At 42.9% G+C, this 23,389-nt stretch overlaps 1 protein-coding gene across 1 annotated transcript in view; it reads left to right on the plus strand.

Moving 5' to 3' along the window:
• The first annotated feature begins 13,713 nt into the window (after positions 1–13,713).
• The window catches only part of DCC (DCC netrin 1 receptor), an 828,232-nt gene continuing 818,556 nt past the window's right edge, over positions 13,714–23,389 (plus strand). Inside the window, exons 1-3 of the mRNA XM_065934991.1 lie at positions 13,714–13,832; positions 14,430–14,559; positions 20,516–20,688. Coding sequence (XP_065791063.1) covers positions 13,714–13,832; positions 14,430–14,559; positions 20,516–20,688 — 422 coding nt within the window. The remainder of the gene's footprint in view (positions 13,833–14,429; positions 14,560–20,515; positions 20,689–23,389) is intronic.

Consider the following 23,389-nt stretch of genomic DNA (forward strand, 5'->3'; position numbering starts at 1 on the left):
TTATGTCAGGTCATTATGTTACATCAAAATTATTACAGAGACTACTCTTTAGAAAAGGGACTCAGATGACATGACTTATCTTAAAACTGAAAGGAAGTGAAATCAAATGGGAGAAATCTAGACAGATAATAGATTAAACCAATAAATGTTTCTCTGACCTTCTCATGCTTAGATTGTGGAAAGAGATGGAAAGTTACTAACAGGGTCTGGGTATCTGACTAGATCCAAGGGCTACTCTTTCCCACTTTCCAATATAAAGTTACAGTCAAGGAGCTACATGGCAAATGGTTGATCGATACTCTTATACACTTTAAGCCTAAGTGTGTGTGTGCAGTCAGTGTCCGACTCTTTGTGACCCCGTGGGCTATAGCCCACCAGGCTCCTCTGTCCATGGGATTTCCCAGGCAAGAATACTGGAGTGGGTTGCCATTTCCTTCTCCAGGGGATCTTCCCATCCCAGGGATTGAACTCATGTCTCCTGCATGGGCAGGTAGATTCTTTACCACTGAGCCATCTGGAAAGTAGTTATACGTCATTATTTAGGTTTCTTATTGTTTAAGGGTTCCCTTATGAGGCTAACATTCTATGATTCTATAAAGATAGATCTAAAGTAGTTCACAGGTATGAAAGAGCTTTGTAAATGTTATGTGTTACCATTTCCAGCCTCTGTCAATGTACATGTAAAACTTTCAACCCTTGTACATGATGAAATTCAAATGCAGTAATTTATCATCTAACATTGAAGGAAAATATTTTTATATGACTTAGTTTATTATCTGTTCTGCACCCTTATAACGGGGTAGCCCATTTGTTTAAAAAAAATGATGACTGCTGGTAATTTGTTTATTTGCAAATTGGGATCCTGCCTTAATAAATAAATATCTGAGGCTTTCAAAAGCAGTCATGGTAATTTTCTACACATAGTAATTTTTTAAAGAAAATTATATGGAGACTGTTTCTGATTATATTTAACATTTATGAGAGATGTTATCCTCATCTCCTGAAAGTTCACATTTTATTAAATGAAGTGGTGATTCAAGTCTTTTATTCAAGAGCCTGAGCCTGTTGGAAGCACTGTGATGCTAAATCTCACATTGGAAATAAAGGGCATGACCACTTGGTACACACGCAACGCACCAGCTATCAGCCATCAAGTCCAGTGGTATTAATCAGGCTGGCCTTCATCTTTCCTTGGTCACACACTTAAGTTCTTTCTTATTCTGTGGGTTCAGAGTGCCCTCGTGGACATGGTTTTTTGGTTTTACAGATGCCTTTTCAACCATTGTGTCTACTAGTGTAGAAGACTTATGGGATTTGTTTCCAATCTTTTCCCCTTAGCCTGCCTCATGTCGTTTCTTTGAGCTGGAGGATATGTTGAAGCCTGGCCATTTATATGCTGGCCCTGATTTATGACTAATCATGTCTCTGCTTCCCTTCATGCATCTTAATATGAAGCTTTGGGGCACTTGGTTCCCAGGTGGTGAAATTATCCCGAGCATTGTGTCCACAGCTGTGTCTCTGGAATCATCTCTTAGGATCCCCTTAAGGAATTAGGCCATGCAAAGTCTAAGGCAACAAGGCTGGTTTTCCAGCACTATATGTAAATACTTGTCTCATTACTTTCTGAGTGTATTTTATATCAACTCCTCTCTTAGGAATAAGAGTGGACAATTATCAGTTGCTCAGATGAAGATGGCTTTCCTAACACAAATTTCCATCTCTGAAAATGCCTGCTTTTCAGATTGGTTCCTTAAAGTGACAGCAACCAGTGCTAGTGGTAAAGAGCCTATCTGGTAATGCAGGAGATATAAGAGACACAGGTTTGAGCCCTGGATTGGGAAGATCCCCTGGAATGGGAAATGGCAACTCCAGTATTCTTGCCTGAAACATTCTGCAGACAGAAGAACCTGGCGGGCTACAGTCCGTGGGGTTACAAAGAGTCAGACCTGACTGAGCACGCACACAACCCCAAAATGGATTTCTGGGAAAGTGAAGAAAACGGCTAGAGGGGTGTTAGGAATTCTGATATTTCCTAAATATGGTCTTGGGATTCCATATTTGAAAGAAAGCTGACAGTAGGAGGAGGAAATGCTAGGATCCTTTTTTTCCACCATGAGATACAAAAATCTATTTGATGCATGTCATGGTAGTCATCATACAGATGGAATGAAGTTTCTGTTGAATATTTCTCTCTTAAATAGATAATTAGCTTGAAATAGAAAAAAAAATCTGAAGAAAGCACAGTTTCTCTTAGTGGAAAGGGCACTAGACTGTTGATAAGAAAGCACAGATGTTGGTCTGATGTTTATCACAATGTGGGTACACAGGTCACTCGGTCGAGCATCCTGCTTATTAGACCATGGCCAGGCATATACATGGTACTCAAAACTGTTGAATAATAAATGAGTTAATCATTAGCTTATTATAAATGTATCATAGGATTTGATGTCTAGGTTTCCAAGTTTAGGTTTCCCTCCATCCTAGACTGAAAGGACTTTATGTTCCAATGTACATTGGTAGCAAAGAGCCTAGGGCAACTGAGTAACCTGTATATAGGAAGGATGCCCTCTTCGCTGACTGCTAAATCTTAGGATGGTAAACATTACAGACACATCTGGATCAGGCCACAGCGGAAATCCATTCTAATCTTAGCATCTAACATACCTGTGTCACTCAGAAACGTGTAGGGATTATAAAGTGTGGTTGACATCTAAACAACCTTGATAAATCCCAAAGTAGAAATAATTCCACATATGTTTAAAAAAAAATTCATTGGAATTTTGAACTCTAGAAATGAAAATCTGGGTCCCATAACCCAGTGTGTGCAGAAGCTTCTAAATCTTGCTTATAAATTCTTAGAAAACAACCTTGGATTCATGATTATCCTCTAGTTTTCCTTAGGAAAAGTTATACAGATCAAGGTTTGAGGATTATATTTCTCATGAAAACCTATGACTGACGGTAATATTTTAGGATTTTGTAAGATATTTTGCAAGTATAATCGGGTTACTCTTATTTCTTGATAGCTCTCTGGGAACATTGTTTCCTTTGACATTGTAGGTTTCTGGAAGGCTATTTCTGAACTCTTCATTTCTTTTCTCCTTTGTTCTAATCTTTACCTCAAAGCAAAACATTTGTTACCAAGAACAGTTCAGGATGGTGCCAGCTTCCTTTGAGCATTGCACCCAAATGCTTTGTGCTTTTGCAATTATATCTATTTGTTTGTTTACTCACCCATTCTCCATGCACCACCAAGCCAGGTCCTGTGATACATACTGGGGAGGGAGAGATGACAGATGATTAGCATTACCCTTAAGGGGCTCAGCCTAATACCTTCCAACAGTAGATAAACACCAGCATCTGGGTAGCAAATATATAGCATTGACATGTATACACTACATGTGTAAAATAGAGACATATATACACTACCGTGTGTAAAATAGATAGCTATTAGTAAGCTGCTGTTTCAGCACAGGGGGTTCAGTTCAGTGCTCTGTGATGACCTAGGGGGTGGGATGAAGGGGGTGGGAGGCAGACTCAAGAAGGACTGAATATATGTATGTATGTATGAATGAATATATGTATGAATGTGTATACTTATAGCTGATTCAAGCTGTTGTATACAGAAGCTAACACAACACTGTAAAGCAATTAACCTCCAATTTCCCAGGTGGTTCAAGCAGGAGCCGTGAGTTCTATCCCTGGATCGGGAAGACCCCTGGAGAAGGAAATGGCAACCCACTCCAGTATTCTTGCCTGGAGAATCCCAAGGACAGAGGAGCCTGGTGGGCTACAGTCCATGGGGTCCTGAAGAGTCAGGCACAATTTAGCAACTAAGCAGCAGCAACAACGCTCTCCTTGGTAGACAAGATCACATCCAACAGCAGAAGTGAAAGTCTAAAGATGCCAAAGCTGCTTTGCATAGATACTAAGCAAGGCAGTTGAAAATGTCAACAAAAAGATTCTGCAACCGGCTGCCCTGAATGTTTCTCAGCAGTCAGCAGTCCCCTCCCACGGCCACAGCCAGGATCCCTGATTCTGAGTCTGTAGGTAGTTCATCTTTAGAAGGTCAATAATTTGTTCCCTGGCTCCTCTGAGACCCAGTCAGCGATTTTCTAAAGATAAATTAGAGAAGTAAGAGAAAAGAAGAGTATAGATGAGAAAGCAAATTTGACTTGGAGTTTTTAGAGAAATCTCATGTTGCAACAAAGTTGCAACAAACCCACAAAGGAATCAAGTTCCCAGTTAAGCTGGAGGAAAAGGATCCTGGTTTAAACTGGCCAAGAAACATGGCCTGGGACCCCTTTCTGGCAAAATCAAAATCTAGATAGCCTAGAACCAAAAACTGTCGGCTTATCCACTGCCGTGTCATTATACTCTTAGGAATTCACATGCTGAAAAGGCACATGAAAGTAAAAGTCAGTGTGTGTCCAGCCTGTTTCTGGTGGTGTGTTCTATCCTATCTCTATCCAGCCCTACCTTCCAACATCAAAGCCCACAAGACACTTTGTTGTTAAACTGGGAGGAGGCCCTTGCATTGCAAAATACCCATAATTTTACAGCTGAGAAAACTCATCCTCATACAGTTTAAACAACTACTCCAAAGTCCAGTATCCCAGGTCCTTCTAAAATATACCTAAATTACAAATATTATTTGAACTCTGTTCAATTCCAAGGTTATATTCTAATATAGCCTGTTCTTTGTTGTTCAGAAAAACTGAATATCTGACTCACAAATCACCCTCTAGTTAAAAAAAACCTTTTAAAAAGTAATATTAGAAATTAGACTGGATTAGTTGAACCAGAGTGGTGCCAAGAAGAAAAAACAAGGGCATGCTACAGGGGTTCAGCTCTGAATCTAAAGCACAAACAGGCCAAGAGGCCAGTGCCAGTCAGTAGTGAAATCTAGCTCAGGGAGAAAACTGACTTGCCTGTCACTTCACTTTGTACCAGGGCACAAAGTCACTTCCATTTCCTCCTTCTATTTAATTCCAGTGGTGACGATAACCTGCCTTTTTAAAATTTCCCAACACCAGATGTTTTGCAGAATGCATGCTATAGTAATATTGAAATCACTTAGTCAAATATGTTCCATTAAGTAACTGGAAGACTCCTTATCCAGCTAAATTGTTATGAAATGAATTTTATAAGAAAGATCCAAATCAATTAGGAAAATGGACAAATTATTTTGCCTATTGGAAATGGATAAATTATTTGTCTATTCACAGGAATGAAACCATATGAATGAATAATGTATAGAGAGAAGCCTTTTTAATTCAGTGAATAAACAAATTAATAAAATTTTTAACAGCAGCAAGATAGAATTTTGTATCTATCATTTTTTATTTTATGCAATTGTGCCCTTGAAAATGTGGTTAAATATTCTCAGAAGCTGTTGGTAAGATTGTATACGGCCCATGTTTTTTCTGAAAGTCAATTCATCAATTTTAGCAAAGGTGTTAAATATGTTTGTTACCCCCTTTCTTGATCCAGTATTTCTCCTTGGAATCTATTTTAAAGAAGTAATTAGAGGTGTGGACAAAAATATATGGAAAAATGCTGATTGCAGCTGCATTCTTAACAGTGAAAAAGTGGAAAAAGTCTACATTGCCATTTATGTGGAAATGGCTGATTAAACTCTAGTATAAACATAGTACAGAGTATTGTGCAGCTATTAAAGTATCTTCAACACATTTTTTTATACCTAAGAATATATACTTATGGTGTAATGTTAAGGAGAGAAAAATGTAAGATAAAACCCAGGCTGTGAACTTGAACTTTGTGTGTTTGTGGGTGTATGTGAGAAAAAGAGAGAGAGAGAGGGGGGATGAGAAATTGATTCACCAAAACATGCAGGAAACAACCAAAATGTTAGTTTCCGCCCTCCTGGTAGATGAGATTATGATTTTAATTTTCTTCTTTATGCTTCATTATATTTTTTGTATTTTCTATACTAAGTAATATTTCTTTTAATATGTGGAATAGGGAGGCTACTTTGATTTAACCAATAGCCCTTAGGTGTAATTGCATTGCATTTCCAGATGTACCTTCGCTGTTCTACCCCTGACATTTACATCTGGGGTGAAAGGAGGTATGAGTGGATGTTGATTCAAAATAAAGGCTTACAGAGGAAAGAAGCTGCTGTCAGGGAGAATTTATATAATTGATTAGGAAATCATCTTTAGTATCCAACTGAATAACTTGATTCTGCCAGTGAGCGCAAAGACTTGATTGTGTGCCAGACAGAAAACCATCCTACCTAAAGCAGACGCTTCCCACCCTTGTACCTGTCATTGTGTACTGTGGCTTTATATTAATTTGTGTAACATAGCTGTTACTGTTATGCTATAATCCTATTTATTTATTACTGGCTGTTAGCCCTCTTCAGACTGTAAGGAACGTGAAGACAAATGTCTCTTTTTCAGATTCTTTCTCATTATAGGTTATTATAGGATATTAAATATACTTCCCTGTGCTATACAGTAGGTCCTTGTTGTTTGTTTATTTTATCTTCCATGAATGTTAGTTGAATGATAGATGAAATAATTTATTACCAGCCTGTCATAGGATTTGACCTATAGTCTTTCAAGTTGAATGGATTTTGATTCATCAAAGCTGTTGGCATATTCTCAGACTTTGAGTTGACTACAGATGTAGATGTTGGGGAAGGAAGGGGAATAACTCTAAGAATCCAGAACCTTTGAGTTTTCTGCCCTTATTTAGGAGACAATGGAGGTGCCACTGTCCCCCCAAACTCTCACTGTGTCCTTCTGACCCAGAAGACAGGTAGGGAAAAGATTGTCTTCGAGGGTCCTTGTGGCAGTGGCATAGCATACATCCCACTCACTCCTTTTTTTCCATTGCCTGGTTTGGGAAATCACTGACTTTTCTGTGTGTCTGACCAGCACAAGGATATTCTATATATTCAAATTTGTTGTATCCATAAGTCTTGTACACATCTAGGAGGATAATGAAAACCACCAAATCAAAAAAGTACTTTCCCACCTACTTGTCTTAAAACACAACCCTGTTAGAAAACATGGTAAGGATACTGTTATATAGGTATAATGTTTTTATGATCTTATTGTTCTTCTCCTTACAATCATGAGCAACTGGTTTTAAAATACTAACTATGATGTCGTTACTATTTACATGGCATGCATTACCTGTTCAGCCTTTATCATAATCTGGGGAGGTAGTATATGTTGTTATCCTGTTTTACGGATGAGAAAAGTGAGCCTGTTACAATGCCAATGTGAATGATCTCAAGGAACATATTATTCTATCCACATTCCATATGAGAATCCTGAAATACTCAGTATCCTAGAAATACTTAAGAGCTGAAACTAGGGCCAACAGTCCATGAAAAATAATCTAGTCACCTAGAGAAGGTTGGTTTTCTGAAACATTTATGCTGGCACTTTCAATTTTCATAAATCAGCAACATTGTTACCAATATGGCCTTTCATCCATGTGCTATTTGATATCCTAATTGGTGTGTGTTCCACCTGGAGGGAAACAGCTTTGCAGAGACAGAGGGGAGATCAGTGAAGACAGTTTGTTTGGAGGGCTCAGAGGGATGACAAATCTGGCCTTTGTATCCTCACACCAAATTGAAACTCAAAGACAGTTTGGGTGAAGTAAAAACAGATAGCTTTATTGCTTTGCCAAAGGGGGCCACAGCGGGCTCATGCCCTCAAAACTGTGTGTCCTAACCCCGGGGAGGGGGTGGTTGTGAGAAGCTTAATAGTCTAGGGGGCAGAATGGCTGATAAGGATCAAGATACATGCAGCACCATCATTCCTTCAATTCGGAGGTCACCTGGCATCAGGTGGTGGTGGGATAACTGTGACCATCTCTCTGCAATGAAGAATGCCTCCTCCAGTTGTTGGCATTTTTTGTTGGGGTTTTAGTTCTGTGTTTGAGTGTCTCCTGAGGAGGTACGGGCCAGCCACGGCCTGCTGCAGGGGCGGGAGCTCTGGGTACAGCAGACCGACTGCTGTTGCTAGGCCGACAGCTGGCAGGCCATCTGAAAACCACAATCACGGAAGACTAACCAATCTGATCACATGGACCACAGCCTTGACTAACTCAATGAAACTATGAGCCATGCCGTGTAGAGCCACCTAAGACGGACGGGTCATGGTGGAGAGTTCTGACAAACTGTCACCCACTGGAGGAGGGAATGGCAAACCACGTCAGCATTCTTGCCTTGAGAACCCCATGAACAGTGTGAGAAGGCAAAATGATAGGACAATGAAAGAGGAACTCCCAGGTCAGTAGGTGCCCAATATGCTACTGGAGGTCAGTGGAGAAATAACTCCAGAAAGAATGAAGAGGTGGAGCCGAAGCGAAAACAACGCCCAGCTGTGGATGTGACTGGAAATGGAAGTAGAGTCCAATGCTGTAAAGAGCAATACTGCATAGGAACCAGGAATGTTAGGTCCATGAATCCAGGCAAATTGGAACTGGTCAGACAGGAGATGGCAAGAGTGAACATCAACATTTTAGGAATCAGTGAACTAAAATGGACTGGAATGGGTAATTTAACTCAGATGGCCATTATATCTACTACTGTGGGCAAGAATCACTTAGAAGAAATGGAATAGCCATCGTAATCAACAAAAGATTGGATGCAATCTCAAAAATGACAGAATGATCTCTGTTCGTTTCCAAGGCAAGCCATTCAATACCACAGTAATACAAGTCTATGTACCTACCAGTAATGCTGAAGAAGCTGAAGTTGAAAGGTTCTATGAAGACCTTACAAGACGTTCTAGAACTAACACCCAAAAAAGATGTCCTTTTCTTTATAGGGGACTGGAATGCAAAAGTAGGAAGTCAAGAAATACCAGAGTAACAGGCCAATTTGGCCTTGGAGTGCAGAATGAAGCAGGGCAAAGGCTAATAGAGTTTTGCCAAGGGAACACACTGGTCATGGCAAACACCTCTTCTGACGCAAGAGAGGACTCTACACATGGACCTGCCTCCTGAGAATTCTGTGTGGAGGTCAAGAAGCAACAGGTAGAACTGGACATGGAACAACAGACTGGTTCCAAATCGGGAAAGGAATACGTCAAGGCTGTATATTTGCCGTGATTCATTCTGTTACTCCAAGGCCAAATTTGCCTGTTACTCCAGGTATTTTATATTTTTATTAATATAGAAAGATTAATTTTTATGAGCTTAGAAATTTATAAAATTTATAAATCTTATAAGTAAGATTTATATGTTAAATCTTATTTAACTTATATGCAGAGAACAGCATGAGAAATGCTGGTATGGATGGAGCATAAGCTGGAATCAAGACTGCCAGGAGAAATATCAAGAACCTCAGATATACAGGTGATACCATGCTAATGGCAGAAAGCAAAGAGAAACTAGAATGTCTCTTGATGAAAGTGAAAGAGGAGAGTGAAAAAGCTGACTTGAAATTCAACATTCAGAAAACTAAGATAATGGCATCTAGTCTCATCACTTCATGGCAAATAGGTGAGGAAACAGTGAGAGACTTCATTTTTAGGGACTTCAAAATCCCTGCAGATGGTAACTGTTGCCATGAAATTAAAAGATGCTTGCTCCTTGGAAGAAAAGTTATGACCAAGCTAGGCAGCATGTTAAAAAGCAGAGGCATTAGTTTCCCAACAAAGGTCCGTCTAGTCAAAGCTATGGTTTTTCTAGCAGTCCTGTATGGATGTGAGAGTTGGACTATAAAGAAAGCTGAGCACTGAAGAATTGATGTTTTTGAACTGTGGTGTTGGAGAAGACTCTTGAGGGTCCCTTGGACAGCAAGGAGATCCAACCAGTCCATCCTAAAGGAAATCAGTCCTGAATATTCATTGAAAGGACTGATGTTGAAGCTGAAACTCCCATACTTTGGCCACCTGCTGTGAAGAACTGAGTCATTGGAAAAGACCCTGATGCTGGGAAAGATTGAAGGCAGGAGGAGAAGGGGATGACAGAGGACAAGATGGTTGAATGGCATCACTGACTCAATGGACATGCGTCTGGGAGTTGGTGGTGGACAGGGAGGCCTGGCATGCTGCAGTCCATGGGGTCGCAAAGAGTTGGACACGACTGAGTGACTGAACTGAACTGAATTTAGTTCTACAAAAGAACTCAAAGTTCTTGTGCTGTGCATTCCTTCAGGGGGATCCAGAACCCTGCCTCAAGGTTGCACTGTTTTCTGACCATGCCTCGCTTGTGTCCACATACCCTCCCTTTCCTGATTAGCAAGTGTTTGTACCTGCCCTTTCAGACTCAGGGAGGGGGACAGAGAAAGGCTTTGGTGCCCAGGAGTCCCGCAGGGCCCTGCTGGGACCTGTTGCCTCTTTCCTGAGAGCTCACCAACGTGTCACTGCCTTGCCTGGTCACGCACTGAAATGTGTTTCCTCTGCTGTTTTTGAGGCTGCCTGACTCTGACTGCTTATATTGTCCTCAGACTGAAACGGAGCTCACTCCATTCCATCGTTTTGTCTTTTGAATTCATTTTCCTAATTTGAGAGAGAGGCCGTTTGGGACATAAAACCACTTTAGTGCCTAGCCGGGACATTTCTGAAAGCTCTGTCGATGGAGAGTGCCCTGGGACGTGGGGAAGTGGATGCCCGGTTCTTTCAGCTTCTCTGGCTCAGGTCATTCCTCATGTGCTTTGTCTCTAATTGATCCTATTCAGACACCATCACAAATGAGGCCAGGGGAAAAAAGCACAGTGTTAGCTTCCGCATCCATGGACTCACCCTGCTGGTCTTACCAAGCAGACAGAGGGCTCGTACCAGAGAGCCACAGAGTTCAAAAAAAAAACTATGGAATCCAGTGACCTGTTCAAGACTGAACTTTCCAGTTCTGCAAGGAAGAGAGAGCAGAAGAGAGAGAACAAAAAACCTAGCAAGAAGGTCAAAGCTTTAAGACACCCCTCCGGTCACCTGGGCACCTCTCAGGATCTTGGGTGCTTAATGGCCTGTTAATATTTTGAAGCCGAGTCCGCAGCATGAAGGAGACATGAAATACTCCCTAGAGCAGCACCCCCCTCCCCTCCCAGAGCTGATGGATCTTTTAGTTTCAGCTTCCTGCAGGGAAGTGTTTAATTGCCTCTTTGATTGAGATGATCATTTTCATTGTGTTGAGCCCAGAGCAAGGGCGAGGGGGCCCCTCCTTCGGCAAGTTTTGCATTTCAGGTTGTTTGTCATCTCTCAGCCCTTACCAGTGGTGCTGTTCCCGCCGTCATCATTATCATCAGAATGGAAGTGTTAAGCCTGTAATTACACGTGGCACTGGGCTAAGTGCAATACAAGGAGGCACTTGGTTCTTACTGGCCAGCTGTGCATAATCAAAACACAGGCTCTGCTGGGGCAGACCAGCCTTACAGGTTCATGCAGAAAGGAAGATGAAAACACTAAATGTGAGGGAGCCGATCTTGGGAGGTTTTAACTGCCTGATCTCTGTTTTAAGACTATAAACCATTATCTGGGGACTTTTAGTCTCTATAAAGATTTCCTCTGAACCTCTGCTGTGTTTCTGGCAGAGTCCTAAAAAGGACTTTGTTTGGGTCATGTATAATCCCTGCCACGGCCTTACACGAGAAATGCTGTGATTATTCCCAGCCTATTTACCAGATGGCAAGACGGAGGATACTCTTCTAGAAAGGCAGAGAAAATCAATCTGTCTGACCTCGGGGTCCACAGGAAGGTGGCATCTACACCCTTTAGGAATCATGACAATATCTCCTAGAAAATACACCTTTGGGATGCTTTGCTTGCTCTTTGAAAGTTTTTGCGAGCTTTATGCTCCTACTGATAGAAAACCCAGCTAAACAGACAACGCAGGAAAGGGAGCAAGCAAGCATGAGATGAGAGCAGTTGGTTTGGGGCAGTAAGTTTTTAGAATTAGCTCTGTAACATTTCTGAGATGTTATGTAGTATTTTTTTTTTTAAGATTTAGAAATAGAAGAGCATTGTGTACTGAACTGGTAGGGCTGTGGTGTATTGGGGGATGGAATGATGCTATCTGGAGGGTGAGTGATCGAGTTAAGACTCTCCGATAATTTGGATAAGCATCTCATCCATTTGAATCCTGATTATTTGTAGGTACGCTCATCTTTAATTCTAATACTGCATTACTGACTGTTTATTAGGTTCTGGTTATTCCATTAGAAGGATTCAGTGCTTGCATGTTAATTAAGGCTTCTTTCCAAGTTGACACTATGTGTACTGATAATTCCATTTCCCACCACCCATTTTTCTCCCATCTCTTTCTCTTTCATGATTGCTTTTCAGGGGGAGGGGTGGAGATTGGAAGGGAAAGCATGACAGTGAACCCATTCTTCATTCAACTTCAATTTCCTGTTTCTTAAGAATAAGGGTTATTTTTAGGATAAAAGTATCCAGTTTTTCATTTTGTTAGGGCATTTGATCCTGTGAATAAATGTTACAAATCATCACCATTATAGTAGCTTCCTGCTGTCCTAGGGTAACCCTGCATGGAGTCTCACTTTAGAGAACCCCTGAAAGTCCCTGTGGTTCTCTACTCCTAAGTAAAACAGCCCTCCTGCACTTGAATAGCCCTAGGTCTATATATTGGCTATGCTTAGTTTTCTTGCCCATTCTCACGAAGTCTAAGTGTGCAATCCACATACTCAACCCACCCCAGTCACCCGGTGACATTCTGAACTGATTTGTTCTTGAAAGAGCTGTTCTAGATTGGGAGGCCATGAATACAGTACCAGGAGCTCTAGTTAAGGAGTCAGACAATTTGGGTTCTCTTTCCTAATAGCTCAGTTGGTAAAGAATCTGCCTGCAGAGCAGGAGACCCCAGTTTGATTCCTGGGTTGGGAAAATTCCTGGAGAAGGGAGAGGCTACCCACTCCAGTATTCTTGGGCTTCCCTTGTGGCTCAGCTGGCAAAGTATCCGCCTGCCATGCGGGAGACCTGGGTTCAATCACTATTTGGGAAGATCCGCTGGAGAAGGGAAAGGCTACCCTCTCCGGTATTCTGGCCTGGAGTATTCCATGGGCTGTAAAGTCCGTGGGGTTGCAAAAAGTTCGGACAGGACTGAGCGACTTTCACTTTCACTTCACTTTCCTACTTACTCAGACAGTAAAGAATCTGCCTGCAATGCAGGAGATCTGAGTTCGATCCCTGGGTCTGAAAGATAGATCCCCTGGAAAAGGGAACGGCAACCCAGTCAGGTATTCTTGCCTGGAGAATCCCATGGACAGAGGAGCCTGGAGGGCTACTGACCACGGGGTCGCCAAGAGTCACACAGGACTGAGCCATCGACACTCTCACTATAGCCCTGACACTAGGGCGTGTGACCTGCAGCATGCCACACTTCAGGGTCTTTGTCTCCCCACGTGTGTAAAAGAAGGAAAGACGCAGACGTGTTCAAGCCTCTCCAGCTCTGTGACTCTGGCCTCTGCTCAGGACCAGGGCGCAGATGCAGGCCCGGGGTCTCCAGCTGCTCTCGCTCCATTCGTTTACTGATCCGCACACCTCCCCACCCCCCAGGGGCCCTTGGAGGCCCAGGTTCGCCTGCCCCGTGCCCGCAGGCTGTGCCTGCCCGCGGAGCGCTGGGACCCCAGGGGGGCTTCTCTTTCCCTTCCTCCTTTGCATATGAAACAAGCATCTGTCATGTTGGCAGTCAGTCACACTTCTGAACCCCAGGCTTCCATGCCCACCTCCACGCTGAGCTGCCCTCTCCCTCACCCGTCACGCGGTGATGGACGGTGAGGGACAGGGGGGCGCTTCTGACCTCCCTGGTGCCGAGCGCGTAGGCGACGAGGAAACCCTTGAAGCCCTAATGGGATCGGACGGCGGCAGCTGCTCATGGAAGCCTCTGTAGGCTCACACGTGGCTTATGATGGAAGGTCAGGGTGTTGGGCCTGGCAAGGCCCTTTGTGTGATAGATGGTGAAGATAAATAAGAATGATGCCCGATTAAGAGCCCTCTACAATTACCCTTGTCCATCCTGGCAGCATCCTGGCTTCTAGGAAAAAGCTTTACCTGAGAAAAGCTTTCAAGAGGCATGAAGATAGGATTTTGTATTGGGCTGGCATGGAAAAAATTATCACCATCTCCCCTATGATTTCATGGTCCTTATAAAGAGTGCCCCAGTTCCCTATTACCTTTCTTTACACATGCATAGAATTTTACTTCCCTTTAGTTTCCTCTGAGCATTCTACTGTTTCAATCAGAGGTGACCATTTTTCTATCTCAAAACTGTTCTTTACTTGGATTCTTTCTGATCATTCTTTAAGGCAGGCTGTAAGGCTTCAAAGCCAGGACAGAGAATAGACCCTTAGGTGGGACTCTAAGCATGATAACAAGTGACCAAGAAACATAGCATTACACTTCTGTCCCCCTACAGTGTGAAATGCCTGTTCCTCTGTGTCAACAGTCGAAGTAGCCGAGCACATACATAAATCCTCTCCCCAGTGAGAACCGACCACAAGAGGGCCCCCGGGAGCAGAAATCAGGGGCGCTTCTGCACATGGGCCAAGAGTTGTCTAGACCCTATAAACAGGATGAGCAAGACCCTTCCACAACCTTTGGTGCAGAAGGGAATGTGATATTTAGCAGAACAAGGCCCATAAAACTAAATAAAAATGTTTTATATGAGGTCATTATAACTGTATGTCATAGAGCCTTTAAAACAGCATACATTGTAAATCAGAAGCTCAGGTTTATAGGGTAGCTTTCCTTTAATCGACATGATTATGGCATTGGAGGCTCGGGTCACTCCTTACCTCTTTCTGGTTAAAATTAAGGTCCTTTCCACATTGTATCTGTTCCCGAAAGGAAAGGTCCATCTACTCATGGGCTTCTGTAACCTCCAGGCCAGTGATCAGCCACAGCGCTTCCTGCGGTCTCTGCGAATCCCAACAGTCATGTTTCAGAAACCACAAGCAGTGAAACTGCGCCCATAGGTTGCAGGTGGTCATCGAGGGAGTAATCTGAGAGGTTCCAAACTGCATTTATGTGTAATGGACACCAGCATAATACATGTCTCCAGGGGCCTTTTAACCCATAAAACCACTCATTGTAGAGTTTCACTGGTGTTGATTTTCAGTGGATAAAATACCTACAAGACATTTATTTACTGTCTTTTCCAGAACCATAGCATGATTTAAACAAATGCTAAATGGAAGAGGCCATACGCAAAACTACATCCCATACGAGTCCATTTAGATCACATTTAAAACAGGCAGAATTTTAATGCCCCTGATTTGTACATTGAAAAATGGTTAAAATGGTACCTTTTATGTCACATATATTTTACCACCAAAAAAAAAAAAAAATGACAAAAAATAGCATCTTGTACCACCTAGTGTAACGGGATGAAGGCTGTGAGAGTGGCTACCTTGAGGATAGCAAAGACTGGAGGTGCCCAGGAGGGGAGCTGGCGGAGCTGGTGAGTTTCTGGTTCTCATCTGTGTTTGGGCTACACAGATCCATTGAGCTGTATGCTGCAACAAGCATCCCTTCCAAATCCATGTTTCATGCCAATGAAACATTTATCCAAAGAAAAGTGCTCACTAAGTCTTAGCTGACTTGATTTAATTTGACTGGGGTGCTGGTCACAAGTATGAAAATTGACTCTATTCTTCAGTTGCCGCAGGGATTGGGGCAGAGATAATTGAATAAAATTATGTCACTGAATAATATTTCTATTATTTCTTTCTTGTGAAAATTGAATTAGGTTTAAGGAAGCAGGGCTAGATTTTGTCAGCATTTAAACCACAATGTTGCCACTCTTTGAAGCTGCTTCTTGGAAGCTATAAGAGTCATGTTGAAGCTTCAGCAATCAACTAATCCCTGTTATTCTCACATCTGCTGTGGGTTACAGGACACATCGTTTCCCTGAAAGGTTCTGCCTCTGTGAAGCATTGTGGGAGAGTCAGTTTCTTAACGGAGACCAGGGAACCATTTGGAAAGGGATGCTTTGCAGAGGACATTGGTATTAGGGGGAGGTTGAACAAAATAACTTATCATGACTTCTTTAAAATCCTTTGATTCTATTTCTGGAGCTGCTCTATGGATGTGTAAATGATGGCCAAATATGAATTCTTATCCTTGTGTCAGCTTCTTATTCAGTAATTTTGTGAAAAGAAGTCACACAGGTTGCAGAATAAAGCTATTGCTCTTAGGACAGTGTGTTCGTTTTCTAACACTGCCATAACAAATGATCCTAAATTGAGTGACTTAAAATGATACACATCTATTCTTTCATAGTTACAGAAGTCAGAAGTCGGAAGGCCCCTTGTCCCTCTGAAACCTGTAAGGGAGGAACTTTCCTTTCCTCTGCCAGCTTTGGTTGTCCCTACGATGTTAAGCATTATTTGGCTTGAGGTTACAGCTTGCCAATCTCATTTTTGTCTTCATATGACCTTTGTTTGTGTGTGTGTGTGTGTGTGTGTGTGTATGTTTCTATATCCTTTCTCCTTTGTATTCTCCTTTTTATAAGGATACTCAGAGAGGGCTTCCCGGGTAAATCAGTGGCAGGAATCCGCCTGCCAATGCAGGAGACATGGGTTTGTTCCCTCGATTGGAAATATCCCTTGTAGGAGGGCAGCAAACTATTCCAGCATTCTTGCCTGAAAAATCACACAGACAGAAGAGCCTGGCAGGCTACAGTCCAAAGGGTCACAAAGAGCCATATACTACTGAACACATTTGGCATGTTGGCCATACCTGGGGTGATTTCGTTGGGAGATCCTTAATTATATTTGAAAAGACCTTATTTCCAAATTAGATCAGTCTGAGGTTCCAAGAGGCTATAAAATTTTAGGAAACAGGGGGCACTATTCAACCCTCTATAGGTACTTTCCCAGAAGGAGAAAGAAAAAAAAAGAATCAACTTTAAAAGCATACTGAGGCCCACAGTAGATAGAAAGGAAGTGGTGAAGAGACTTGAGTTAGTTCAAGAAGTCTAGGGGCTCAGAGAGAAAGATGACCTGTTTGTGCAGCCAATTATTATTACACCTCTGGGACGCACCAGGCAGTCTGCTGGGTCTGTGGAGAGGTGGATGTAAGGAAACAAAAGCCATTCTCATAGCATTTCTGGTTCAGTGGGGGAGATCAGTATTTAGCCTTCCAAACACAAAACCAAATCCATGACTGCAGATCGTTAAGGAAGCTGTACCACTTACCGTGATGGGGACAATGTTGGAGGGAAGTTCTTCTTTTCCCTTGTGGGTTTGTCAGGACATTCTTCTCTGAGGAAATGATATTTAAGGAGAGGTAAAATGAGGAATAAGAATTAGCCAGGAACAAATATGAGAAGATCATTCCAGGCAGGTAGAGTGGTGAGTTCAGAGTGACGATAGGAAGCCACTGTGGTTGAAACGTGATGATTAAAGAGGATGAAGATGGAGGTAGGTGCCTGGACCCCAGTTACGGTGGGTCACAGGTTCACGTTCGGGATCTGGGGCTCCCTGCAAGAGGACTGCCCAGAGAGATTTAAGCAGAGGAATGGCAAGCTCTGAATTTCATTTTATGTGTTCTCACTGGTTGATAGGTGGAGAGGAGATAGGGACAGAAAGTGACACCTGGGGGCTGAATCCGATAAGGTGATACAGGTGGCTGGAGCAGAGACCTTGCTCCCCGGGAAACAGCCCATCTGTGCCTGCTGCTTGCGGGTGACAGGGGGGGATTGTTCCCCAGGCTGAGAGGCAGTCCTGACTCAATGGGCTCTTTATTTCTCCAGTGGAGATTTGTGTAACTCCATCATCTAGATAGAAGTGACTTTTAAAAACGATGCAATGAAAATCATTTTCAAATGGATCTTATTTAAAATGAACAAAAGGGGATTTTATGTCTCTGGTCACTTGCTACTGAAATTTGGGAATTGTATTCCAACTTGCAATGTAGATCCAGAATTTGTGCAGATGGGCATGCCCTGCTTTGACTCTCATGCTAACTCATTGGCGTCTGAAGTGCTATCACACAGGATGCAAAGGCCTTCCTAGAAAAGTGTGAGTCTCTAAGACCTAGAAATAGTGGCCCGTGGTGTCTCTGAACCAGCAGGGCACCCCATATCCTACCAGAAAGCCACAGGGGAAAAGAGAAGAAAATTCAGATAGAATGAAATGTAAGGAAGGGTTTCCCAGGTGGCTCAGTGGGTAAAGAATTGGCCTGCAACGCAGGAGATTCAGGCAGACTCAAGTTCAATCCTGGGTCAGGAAGATCTCCTGGAGGATGGCAAGGCAACTCCATTCCAGTATTCTTGCCTGGAGAATCCCATGGACAGAGGAGCCTGGTGGGCTACAAGCAATAGGATCACAAAGAGTCGGATACATCTGAAGCGACTGAGCTGGCATGCATGAGGTGTAAGAAAAGATGTCTCCCACCCACGAAAGTGATGTGATCATTTCACCTTTTCTTAGAAACTATGCAGTTACAGCTCTCTCTGAGCTCTAAACATGCTGGGGTCTCTCCCACAGGATTCTCTGGCTTCTGGCTTCTTCCTCCTCCTTTTGTAATTGGCTGAGATTGCCAGCTTCTGACTGTGGTAAATGAGTTCATTTTTCTGGCAGTCACCTTAGAGATGAACTGCATGGAACTCACCGTGGAAGTCCTCAAAGCTGAAGGATAGCCAACGCTATGTACACATTTTTCTGTTCATTCTTGAGCTCCTCCAGCCCCCTTAAAAATATACACATGATCCTTACAGGTTTTTTGCAGAGTGTCTGGGTGCCAGAGGTGGGCTGGGCAGAGCTGGCCTTGGCAGAGGGCCCCAGCACCACTGGCCCATCTGCATAGTATTATCCACATGAGTAGGCTGCGTCCGTGAAAATCAACAGGATGACTGCATGGCAGTGTTCAGCTCTGAAATTATTTCAGATGGTTTCCTATGTACTTACAACTCTGTACTTTGCAATCTTTTGGATTTCAATTTGGAAAGCCTTTCAAGTGAATAATTTAATGTCGGGCTGTTCCTTCTGTTTTCCTGTCAAACTCACAAAATTCTAAAAATAACTTTGTTATGAGCAAACTGACTGTGCTTAACAGGACAGTGGGGGGCTCCCCTTGTGTTTGTTCCAAGTCTAAAGGATCAGGTCGGACTTGACTTTATCAGCTTGGCACTGTTTTTATGAAACAGGTCTGAGTTGTGGGAAGCCAGTTTTTTGCTCTCAGATGGTGTCTTACTTGGAGAGAGAAAAGCTTCATGATCTGTGAACCAGCTATTGACCTTAAGAGATCATAAACCTCAGGAGAGGTGGGAAGGCTTTGATTTCACCAGGGAAAAATGTGACCATTATTAAAGTCACAGAGATCCTCCTCATTCATGCCCCTTGACCCCTGACTTTTCTACAGGTATGATGGTTTCCTGGCTATGAGTGAGTGAGTGAAGTCGCTCAGTCATGTCCGACTCTTTGTGACCCCATGGACTGTAGCCTACAGTGCTCCTCCGTCCATGGGATTTTCCAGGCAAGTGTACTGGAGTGGGTTGCCATTTCCTTCTCCAGAGGATCTTTCCAACCCAGGGATCGAACCTGGGTCTCCTGCATTGTAGGTTGTAAAAGTAACTCAAATAACTTTTTAGAATTAGGTAAAATACATTTCACATTCATTGTTATTAGAATTGTGCATGTATGTGATTTAAAGTGTTCTAGATGGAGGAGCCTAATGGGTGCAGTCCATGGCGTCGCAAAGGGTCGTACACGACTAAGTGACTTCACTTTCACTTTTCACTTTCATGCATTGGAGAAGGAAATGGCAACCCACTCTGGTGTTCTTGCCTGGAGAATCCCAGGGATGGGGAAGTCTGGTGGGCTGCAGTCTAAGGGGCCGCACAGAGTCGGACACGACTGAAGTGACTTAGCAGCAGTTGAGTTGGTGGCGTAATGGTAAAGAATCTGCCTGCCAGTGCAGGAGATGCAAGAGACAGGGTTTTGAGCCCTGGGCTGGGAAGATCTTCTGGAGAAAGAAATGGAAACCCAGTACAGTATTCTTACCTGGGGAACCCATATGGACAGAGGGCCTGGTATACTACAGTCCATGGAATTGAGTCAGACACGACTGAGCGTGCATGTGTGCGTGCATGCACACACACACACACACACACACACAGAGTTTTTCAAAACTTGTTTTAAAATCATCATTCCTTTGCCACTGCAACTCAACTCTTCTGCACTTCCCAGAAGTAACCACATTTGAATTCCTCCAGCTGATTTTTATGGAACTTTCTCCCTATCTCCAAGTAATATACATACATTATGTCTTTTTGATTTTTCCATCTTGAGCATTATCTACTGACTTCCTCCTGTGACAAGAACAGGGTTGATTTTCTTTCATACTCCTTCACCTCTACCCTCTTTATACCCTGTTCTCATCCTCATGCTCCCCATACAATTATATCGTATTTTGGTTTAGACGGATGGTCAGTGTCTATAGGATTGAAGCAGATTATACTGTGCTTCCTTTTGCTTGTCAGTGTCATTTTTCCCCCTGGAGTTAATCATTCTCTTTTGTATGATTTTTTCCTCTTACTTTTAATGCATCCGTCTCTTCATTATTAGCCTCAAACGCCTCCCAGTCATTCCCACACGTCTGTGGATTGTCTCTTCCTGAGGCATTTGCTCCCGCAGGCTCCTGACCTACTCCAATCTGAAGAGACTGACTGCCGCCCAGCGGCCACCACTATGGCCCTGTGTCCCTTCACGACTCGGAGAAGCTCCTCCTCTTCCCGTCTGTAGGACAGGGCTGACGTCCTGCAGCTCATGTCTTTTTAAACATTTTTATTTGCTTGGCTGCACACAGGTGTTAGTTGCAGCATGCAGGATCTTTAGCTGTAGTGTGTGAACTCTTAGGTGTGTCATATGGGATCCAGTTCCCTGACCAGGGATTGAACCCGGGTCCCCTGCACTGAAAATGTGGCGTCTTAGCCACTGGACCACCAGGGAAGTCCCCCTGTCTTCCTTATTTTTCCCCTTTGGTGGACTGTAACTCTCAGTAGCTTCCTGAAAAGGATTTGTGGGTGGTGCGGGAGGGAGGAATTAAGGCTTTGCATGTCAGAAAATGATTTTCTGCGACCCTCTCACACTCAGTCAGTTCAGTTCAGCCGCTCAGCCGTGTCCGAGTCTAGTAGTTAAACCCGGCATAGAATTCCGATCCCAGTTTGCAGGTGTGGCTCTGCTGTCTCACAGCTTCCGCATTTGCTTCTGAAAAACCGGATGCATTCTGATAACTGATGCTATTAGGTTCTCTGTCTCTTGGTCTCTTTGTCTCTTTTTGGAAATGCACAGGCTGCTCCCTTGGTCTGCAGTGACCTACTACAGCTCAGGATCGATAGCCCTTGTTATGGATATCTGTCATGCCGTGGATATTAGACCTATTTAATCTGATTTTGTCTGTCCTTCAGGTCTGGAAGACTTTCTTGAATCAGTTTTTCATTAATGTCTTGACTTCCATTATCTTCATAAAATGTTCTAGGGATCTTTTCTTTTTCCTTCCAGGTTGGAACTCTAGAATCGGTCCACTGATTTTGTTTCCATCTCATATTTTACATATTTTTGTCTGTTTGTTCTAGTTCCTAGAGCAAAATTTTTTTTTAATTTAAATGGAATATTTCTATAGTCAATACATAATTGTTTGAAGAATTCAGAATGTAGCCATTGTGAATTAGACACAGAATTTAGCACAAATATGAATCAGATGATCTACTGGTGATTTTATGGTTATGGGTAACACAAAGTCTGTTGTTACCATAAATGGATAATTATTGTGGGTCAGAGAATAGGTAAAAACTAAGGAATTATAGAACCTCAAGGGTAGGCTGGAACAGAAAGGAGAAAAGTCTAGAAAAGAGTGGGCATGGCTTTAGCGGTCCTTCAGACCAAATCACCATCCCAGGAAGGATGGGAAGACCATATTTAAAGCAGTCTGGGTCCTGGAGGGTGAAACCAAGCCTTGAGAAGTCCCTACAACTTGAATTCTTGAGTTCAGAAAAATCACTTGATACTAGAAGCCCAAATCACAGAGATAAGACAAATTCTAGAAGTGAGAACACGAGTGGTCCTAAGCTTCACCCTTCAGTTCAGTTCAATTCAGTTCAGTCACTGAGTTGGACATTTCCTTGTTTACGTCAACATGGCTAATTCCAGACCCACCAGCTTGTGGGCCTGAGTCCTTTAAGCTGCATGGCCAGCACTGTCTCAGCACTGGGGATGGTGGCTTCTGTGAGCTGAAAATCTTCAGAGTCACAGCTGTGAAGAGTGGGCTGGAAAGAGGCAAAGAGAGATGATGATGAATATTTCAGACCGCTAGTGACTACCCATCACTTGCACCTCCAAATACTAGGTTTTCCTCTTATACCCAGTTTTTAATTTGATCTCAATGCCAGTTTTAGTTCACCTGAACTTTGGGATTTTTTTGTTTTTGTTTTTTCCATTTATTTCACAAATTTTGCCTAAATTTCCTATGGAAGCCTTAGAATTCTTCCTCTCTCCTCACCTTGAAATTGTAACTTAAATTCCTCTAGAATTCTTCTTAAGGTTTACCAAGAGAATAATGTGATTAGGATATCCTATTTACTTTCTGTCCTTCAGCAATCATTTCTCTGCTTATTAATCCTGGTCTTTTCTTTGTTCATAGTAGCCTACAGTCTTTTTGAAGCAGAGGCTGTCTTCTCTTTATTGTCACTCAAACCTGCTACACACAGGGTCAGTATAGGTACACCAGCGCAGTGAGCACCCCTGACTCCATCTAACCATCTCTACAAACTTTTTCTCCTTGGGTAGAATCTCAGCTCTCTTTCAGTCTTACCTGCTATGAAAGGCTGATCTCAGGAAACAATCAGAATATAAACCTAAATAAAGCTGTTGTCTCTTCCAAGAATGTTTGCTGTCGAAACCCCATCTTGCTGGTCAGTGAAAGTATTTGTCAGTAAAGAAAGAAATGGCAAAGTACAAACTAAGGGGGCGGTTTCTGGTTGCCAAGGATCCTCTCCATTCTCTTTCAAAACATTCCCTGTAGACAACTGCCCATCAGGCTTCATCAATAGCAGTCCTTTGTGTAGTCTGTAATTGATTACCCAAGAACACCTGCCCGCGGGTGGCCACACTTCCCCTGAGGCTCATGTACCTTCTGCAGGAGGAAACAAACCCTAGACTCATGGACAGACCTCTTGATGAAGCAAGGCTCGGAAAAGCAGCCCATGCCATGATCTGAGCAAAGCTGGCATCCTCAGTAATCAATACACACCTCATTCCCCCGTGTGCACAACACTGCCTCTTGAAGGTTCAACTTTGTCTTTGGATGTAGCCATGATCAATCATTAAATCAATTTCTAGCCTTTCTTCTCCCCCTGGAGAATGGGAGGTAGGGCTGAAAATTCCAAGCTTCTAATTATGGCTAATCTTTTCCAGTGACTACCCCCCATCGAGGAGCCCACC

Source organism: Muntiacus reevesi, chromosome 4, assembly GCF_963930625.1.
Source record: "Muntiacus reevesi chromosome 4, mMunRee1.1, whole genome shotgun sequence".
NCBI lineage: Eukaryota > Metazoa > Chordata > Mammalia > Artiodactyla > Cervidae > Muntiacus > Muntiacus reevesi.